Genomic DNA, 7,966 nt, shown 5'->3' with positions numbered 1-7,966 from the left:
TTCCGAAAACATTTAGAAGTAAAAATTGGTTTATAATTAATAGCACGAACTAGGGGGCAAATCATTGTTGAACAAATCTTTGTGTCCAATTAACGAAAAATTACTCAAACATGTGATGTCGGTTACGATGTGCGGTCACCTGTTCAGCACATTCAGGCACGTAGTGAATCTGTTGAACTTTGAACCCAAACTGCGCCCACGTAAACGCCGACGAACTCCTGCTGAGCTAACGATGGAGATAATTGGGTTTTGTGCCTTTTATTTTGGGGCGGTTGGGATGGAATTTGTCAATCAGTGGTTGTGATAATAAGTAAAGCGAATGAATTGTAATGAGATACTGTGAACAGACGAGAAGAGAGAAGAGAATAAAAAACACTCTAGAAGTCGAATAGAATAAAAATAAGGATTAGAGATAATTCAACTCGCTGGGACCTAAATTATTGGACTTATAAGTTTATTAAGTTTACCCTTAGTAAATTTCCTTCTATGAATATGGAATTTTGCCAAGCAATGTGAATTTGTTAAGGATCGAACCGGTGGCAAAAAGTAGTTTATTTAATTTAATTTATTTATTTATTTGTGTGGTTTCTGACGTGATAGTTACTGTAACAGATGCAGCCATGGCAACATATGGATGCGGGATGCCGCCTTGTGGTGAAGCTTTAATCCTGCATGAGCGCACGAAGCCAAGGGGCGCAGCTTTTCAGATGATGTAAATGTGGTTAAAAATGTTACCGTATGGCTGGTGGTTATTAATCGTTATAAACTGATCTTATCAGGCACCTTAACGAAATGAAATTCAATTAAATGAATTATTTATGGTTTCTAACAGTGTTTTAATACAACAACAACCGTCGTTGAAGATTATTCTTCTGTACTTTATATTTTCAGTGGAAGCTTAACATACAGTCAACACATAACCTTTAGTTTTAGTTTACTGGGCGCACTGCTCCTGGAAAACAGCCAGTTTCAACGGTTACGTTTTGATGACTTAAGTTAACACCCGTGCGTAAAGTTTACTCGGCAAACTTCCACCACTGCAAAGCACGGGTTCAGTTTTCTTGCTAGACGGTTTGACTGTGTTTAAATATTGAGAATGAATTTGATAAATGAGAAGAAAAAAAGGGTTTCGGCCCTCCTCTCCTTGCCACATTGCAAGTCCTCCTGAGAACTGATATGCTGTACTGTGCAAGAGCTGGAATTGAGTGCGCACTGCTTCCTTTCATCCACTTTCCACGGAGCAACAATCGTGGGCGCAATTTGTGTGACAAACTGACTTCTCTTTGACATACAGGAGGGACTTTAGTTTCACTGCCATGGCAAAATGGTCAATTGTGTTTCTATACTTTTTCCAAGGACTACTTCCAATCATCTTTGGGCAGCAGCGCGCAGCTGGCCCCTGGCGGCACCGGATTCAGTGGGAGAACAATGGGCACGTTTATAGTTTAATGACGACTGGGTCAGAGTACCAGACTCCGGTTCGGTCCAGAAGCCAGTCGAGGGTTTATGTGAGCAGCCGGAGGGATGGCACCAGGAGCCAAATGTCTGCAGCGCACAGGGGAGCGACTCTTGTAAGAACAGGACAGGATGGCTCCAGGCAGTTCAGGACGGATCAAGGTGTAGAGCTAGGTTCTTCTGCGCCGAGACAAAATGCTAGACAGATTGCGTCTGTTAATTCTGGCGCGTTAGGAGCCAGGCAGACGCCCGAGCACCTCTACGGAGCTGGAGCTGGAGGAAACACGGGCCCAAGACGCCTTAACCCTGAACCCACGAACCGAATCGACGCCTCTGCCCAGAGGAGTTACACAAATGTCGCAGGAAGAAGAGGAGGTGTTAGTAGGGATGCTACGGCGCTGAACTCCGTAGGTGGTGAACCAGGGCAATCGTTACGCGCGTTTGTCACTAGGCCGCACGCACAGACAGATCAGTCCATCCCTAGGAGTCCCACGACTTTGGGAAGGGAATCCGAACCCCCTGCTACATCCCCTGCTCTTACGATGGATGTTTCTAACGAGCCAAACCCAAATAGAGAGGACATGGTCAACGACGACCCCCGAAATCCATTACAAAACCACAGGAATTCTGTTTTCTACAACATGTATCCCACCACAGGGAGGTCAGTCTCCCGTACGCGCCGTCCGCCTGGCACAGGATATGGAACCAGCTATTTCCAAAATGGTAAGAGTCCTAATAATCATAAGCTTTTTAATGAGAAAAGAATAATCCATAAATGGTTTTAAAATAGATTTTAAATCAGCTTTGTTCATGAACATTTCAAAGCCCGTGTCTCACTCACTGAGAGAACAAAGCTGAATAACAAGATCTTTTGGATTTTGGATCCCAGAACGACAGCCCAGGAATGTAAAGCATGTTAGACTAATGCCAACAAACACAAACAGCTGCTCTCATTTCAACCTGGACACTGTTTCACTCAGTTGTTCTCAGAATAAATAAACTAGCAACAATAAGATCTAAGAATTACAAAGAACAAGCACTGTCCCTTTTATCTCCTCTCTCCCAGGGCTGCCAGACCTCGTGCCAGACCCTTATGCCATCCAAGCAGGTGCTTATGTCCAGCGCATGCAGATGTATGCACTCCGTTGTGCAGCGGAGGAAAACTGTCTGGCCAGGTAATTACTGCTGCCAAAGTGATTCATGTCTTCAGTATGCACACAACACCATGTAGACACGGAGACACACAGACATTTCCTTTGCTTTTACTGCCTGCTCAAAGTTCATTTCACACATTTGAGAACACTATTAGTTCCAGACACAGTAGCCTTCAGTTATCACAGTGTACCTTAGAAAGTTTGGGGGTAACTGCTCTGACTCTTCTGTAAATTCATTTAAAAAAACAGTTTGATCTTGTCATGGAGCAGTCATTCTCCAACATTATGTCCCGCCAAGACATAAATGTTCTGGACTGGTTTCCCTAAAAGCATTAAATAAAATGGAACAAACCCTTTGCACTCTGGTACTTTTAAGAAAACTAGCCCTGGGAGCTCAGCCAGTAGCACTTTCCAATGTAGATTATGTCCTTTTCCCTGTGGTCCATCCAAGGTCGGCGTATGGACCCGCTGTGCGAGATATCGACTTCAGAGTCCTCCTGCGGTTTCCTCAGAAAGTGAAGAACCAAGGCACCTCCGACTTCCTCCCATTCAAACCAAGATATCAGTGGGACTGGCACAGCTGTCACCAGTGAGTTTACACAGCCAGACATTTAAAAAAAAAAAAAGACCTTCCATGAGTAAAAATGTTTGAAAATGTTAAAACACCACACCCTCGACATTCAGTTAGGACAATGCAGCCGCGGCCTAAAAGGCATGCCTGGACCCTGCCACGAGAACAAAGGTATTTTTCCATCCTATCCAATCTTCTCTGCACATTCAGACACTACCACAGCATGGATGCTTTCAGTCACTACGACCTGCTGGACGTCATCACTGGACGTCAAGTGGCCGAGGGACACAAAGCCAGTTTCTGCCTGGAAGACACAAACTGTGACCCTGGATTCAGACGGCGCTACGCCTGTACATCTCATACACAGGTAAAACAAACTTATGTGTAAAGTACAATGTTAAGGACAAAAGGACAAACCTTTTGACAAAATCTTTACTCTGTGAGACAAGATATTTAAGGTTTAAAGGGCTATGTGATTAATTCTGTTTCCATGGTTCCAGAGGTCGTTTCATCCTGGTTCAGTGCCACCACACAATGTTTCATGGTCCAAATATTTACCTCACTGAAAATGAACAACTCTCAGTCTCTCGTAAATTTAATGCAGTTTCAATGTTCATTTCAACTTATAAGGTAGAAAAACAGGTCACGTAGGTACAAAGTTAAAAAAAACTATTTTCACTGGTAATGAAATAATTCCTGCGTCACCTTGGACTGTGTGTGTTGATTTCAATAGAAAAGAGCTTTTCATGGTTGTCTTTTTTTGTTAATATGCTCCTGTCAAATCATGAGATTCCATGAGATGCCAGGAGCATCTCTACTAACACTCCGGTGGCGACTCATCTTGGACTGAAAAGTGCCTTATGCAGCTGAATGCTGAACTTTCCAACAAACAGGCCCTGGGAGGTGAGGGTTGGTGACATATTAGCCTCCACTACAGTAACAAGGGGTCTTTTGTTTTCTTAGTTCGGTCCTGTCCACCCTCTTCGCCAGCAGCTAAGTAGCAACACACAGCTCCAACACCACAGTTTGCAGATGATACCACTACAACAGGCCTGAAAACTGTGAATAAAGTGTCAGCCTACAGGGAGGATGTAAAAGAGCTGAAATCATGGTTTTAGGACAAAAACCTCTCAATATGTGCAAGAACAATGAGATGGTGTCTACCAGACACCTGTAGAGAGAGTTGACATCAAGTTTGTCAACTTCCATATAAGTAAGGACTTGAAGTGGACAGTCCACTACAGTAGTTAAGAAAGAAAGGCTGAGAAGGTTTGACATGAAGAGGATACTCTGAAACATCCATAGGTTCCTGGTACGGGAGCAGCTCCAAGCTGCCCCAGAAAACCCTACAGAGAGTCTCCAGACCAGCGCAGCATATTACTGTACACATCAAATAGGTCTTAACTATAATCCAGGCAGGACCTCCAAATCCATAGGTCCCCCCACACACATTATATATACACTATTCCTATATACAGTTTTATATTGTCCAACTTCGAGCCACTTCTATGGATCTATAGAGATCTCCATAGCAATTGAAGGACCATTTTTCATGTTTTTCGGCTCTTCTGGCAACACTACACTAAACATCCTATACATTCTCTGGATGAAGGATTAGGAAAGTAAAGCACATGTTACTTGCTACAAATGTTAGCAAATGCATCGTGTGCTAAAATATTGCATGTCCTACTGAGAATTTTAGGAATGTCAGCCATTTACTTTTGTATTCAATGCCAGTGACAGGGTCACGTGACATGTGCACATGCCAATAGAAAAAATAATGTTCGTATTTTACAGTTTTCAAAGCCCATATTTGGAGACCAAAAGGTTTTGCATTGTGGACCAAAGTAGCTACTGTACATTTTGATGTGAGACTGAGCTGTAGGTAAATTGACCTCCTTTCAATGGCAAACTAATAACAGTGTGATTACATCAGAATTGCCTGGATCTCCAGTCAAACTAAATAATCTATTTAGGTTTATTGTCTAAGCAGAAGTTTCATAAAGTTGCAGAATTACTTTGGCTTCGATGTTTTTGCAGATCCTCCAGCTCCACTTCTGTTTTTCTAACTAAAATTCTGGTAAATGCCAGGGAAAAAAACAACATCCTCAAGCAACGGGAATGTTTATTATATCTGTTGTCTGGGCTCTGTGATTCTGGCTTTAGGCCCTTTAGTTTTGGTTTCTTATAACAGCTTTGCTTCCAAGAACTGCTTGTACAACTTAAACTCAAATCTGCCTCATTTGAAGCACTAGTAGGAAAATAGTCACAGTCGCCTAAAGTGAGCGACTCAAAGTTTGGGTTGTGCTTTCAGGGATTGAGCCCCGGATGCCATGACATCTACGCTGCCAACATCGACTGTCAGTGGATCGACATCACTGATGTACCTCCAGGAAACTATATTCTTAAGGTAACAGATGTCACATAAGTTTAGATCAACTGTTTGCTTTCATCATATCTCCTATTAATGGACTTTCTTTTCTAACATAGAGATTTAAGCAGCCTGTATGCAGAACAACTACAACACTTCTTATTTATTATTGTTTACAGGTCACTGTCAATCCCAATTTCCATGTCCCAGAGTCGGACTTCACCAACAACATAGTGAGATGTGACATCACTTACACAGGAATTTATGTTCAGACCCGCAACTGTCGAGTAACAAGGTACTGTCACACATACACTTTCATTTTAAACATTTTGTACGTCTTTAAAGACTTTGAAAAACACATAATGATAATGATGAATAATTTAATAAACTATCGCAGGTTAAAGATGAAGTATGTCCCCATTTTCATGTTTTCAGGGGCTGAAAGCTCAGAGTAGCCTAAGATCAGCTGGAGTTTTGCAGCAAACATCTCTGTACGTACTGCACAGCAACATCGACTCTGACTATTAACAAGTGCAACAGCTGCAGTTGTAAGTCTGCACTACTTGCCATGGAGCCAAGTGTTGCGTTTATTGGTAGTTAATTTCAAAAGTTTACAACAATTTAATAAATGAAACGTGTGATTTACTTGATTATGTATTTCTATTCAAGTGCCATGATTTATAACAAAAAGATATTTAGTTTTCTTGCCTTGATAAATATTAAGTACTGTGTGGTAATATAGGTTTTAGGTTGCTGGTTTATTGCTTTACTTGTGTTTTCGTTATCTTTCTTTTATTTCTTTTTATTTTTTATTATTCTCTTTAGTGTTATCGTTACATGCACATCAGATTTTGTTACAGTTTTATGTAAAGGATAAGATATTTTTGTTTTTAGGACCAAAACCATCATTGAATTTCTAAGTGGAAAAAAGTAGAGTATCCTTACCCTTTAACCCCCTTGGTTAAATACTAAGAGTTTGTAAATGTGACATTGATATGTAAAACTGTTATTATAATGTTGCTTGAACATTGTTGAAAATTATTCTGTTAGATTTAATGCAATAAAGATGTTGAGAAGTGAGTTTATTATCATAACGTTTATTGGGTTTTCTTTCACAGTCGTGACCACAGGCATCATTTTAATCTTGTGAAACACTAGAATATCCATTTTGTTACAGTTTATCTGTTCATTGTCCAAAACCTTTCACTGCACATTCATGTTTTATTTTGAAAAAAAGGATTATTAAAGAATACAGCAGGCGCAAAACAAGCAGCTTGTTCACTGGGCTGGACTGACTAAGGATTTTGTCATTTTAAACGGCGGCTCTCTTTACTTTTCTTGATGTGTGCAGATTGTGGCCTCAGAGACAAACAGGGCAGCAGCAGGCAGACACTGGCGGCATGTTTGCTGACAGGCCTCTGTGAAGACAACCCACAGGATCTTATACAGCCATGCCATATCTGCTAAAACACAGCCAGGGCATGATGAACAGAGGCCTTTTCTCACTCTGCCCTCGACTGCTGGTACAGAATTCATCACATTGTGGCTTCATTCCTGTTCATAGGGGACTGTCTAAGATGACGTTTTAATAACACCGGGAGGTCTGAGACATGCCACCTGAGAATATCTCCAGCAAATCATTCAAAGATGTTTTTACCAAGAACAAATTTGTTTTTGCAGCAAGCACTAGACTGTTTCAAACCACAAAGAATTGACAAGGAATTTACAAAGCCTCGTGTTCACTCTGGAATAGGTTGTGCTTCACCCGATACAAAGATTTTTTTTACCTTGGACAAATTACTCTCTTAAGAAGAAAAAAGCACTTTATATATCATGAGGTGGTCTGAGTGATGTATTGGGAAAAGGTGTAGGCTCCAGACAATGTATGCATTGTTCAAATGCACAGATGTTGGGTATTTACAACAAATGAGAGATTGGCTAAGGAAAGCAGTGAAGCAGGGAGATTAAGCTCAATTTAAACAGTTTACATTGGGAGTTGCCAAGGTGCTACTCTGCCAGAACAGATTGTCTATGTTGTTGGAAGTGTCTGGAAAATTCCCCCAACTTGTTTTTAGTTGAGTCAATTCCTTGTCTGTTTAGGAATTTTCAGGGCAATATTTACAGACAGGGACTATTTTAGCAAAGTATTTCTGTACTGGAAGGTTAAAGTCTAGATCTGCTCCTAAACTTAAGCTAAATAATTCTAAGGATCTGTTGAGGATGATGGGAATGTGAGTCATTTTCAAATTCATTTACCAAAAGTACTAAACAAATTTAAAATTTGACTTGAGTAGGTTGCAAAAGAGTGATTAAAGTTATTACAGTACAAATACGTAAATTAGAAACAAGTTTATGACTTTTCATCCCAATCAATCCAGTATTTGTGATGACATGTCACTTAAAAGCAAAAATATC

The 7,966-nt window shown here is 40.8% G+C and overlaps 1 protein-coding gene across 1 annotated transcript; it reads left to right on the top strand.

Annotated features, from left to right (window-relative positions):
- The first annotated feature begins 1,036 nt into the window (after positions 1-1,036).
- On the top strand, positions 1,037-6,639 carry loxl5b (lysyl oxidase-like 5b). The gene is made up of 7 exons (XM_067475708.1): positions 1,037-2,178; positions 2,522-2,630; positions 3,061-3,198; positions 3,391-3,547; positions 5,495-5,590; positions 5,731-5,846; positions 5,987-6,639. Exons 1-7 carry the CDS (start codon positions 1,317-1,319, stop codon positions 5,991-5,993), a joined length of 1,485 nt encoding a protein of 494 aa, XP_067331809.1. The 5' UTR covers positions 1,037-1,316; the 3' UTR covers positions 5,994-6,639.
- Positions 6,640-7,966: the final 1,327 nt, after the last annotated feature.

Source organism: Channa argus, chromosome 14 (genome assembly GCF_033026475.1).
Source record: "Channa argus isolate prfri chromosome 14, Channa argus male v1.0, whole genome shotgun sequence".
Lineage (NCBI taxonomy): Eukaryota > Metazoa > Chordata > Actinopteri > Anabantiformes > Channidae > Channa > Channa argus.
This window is presented reverse-complemented; position numbering and strand designations above follow the sequence as displayed.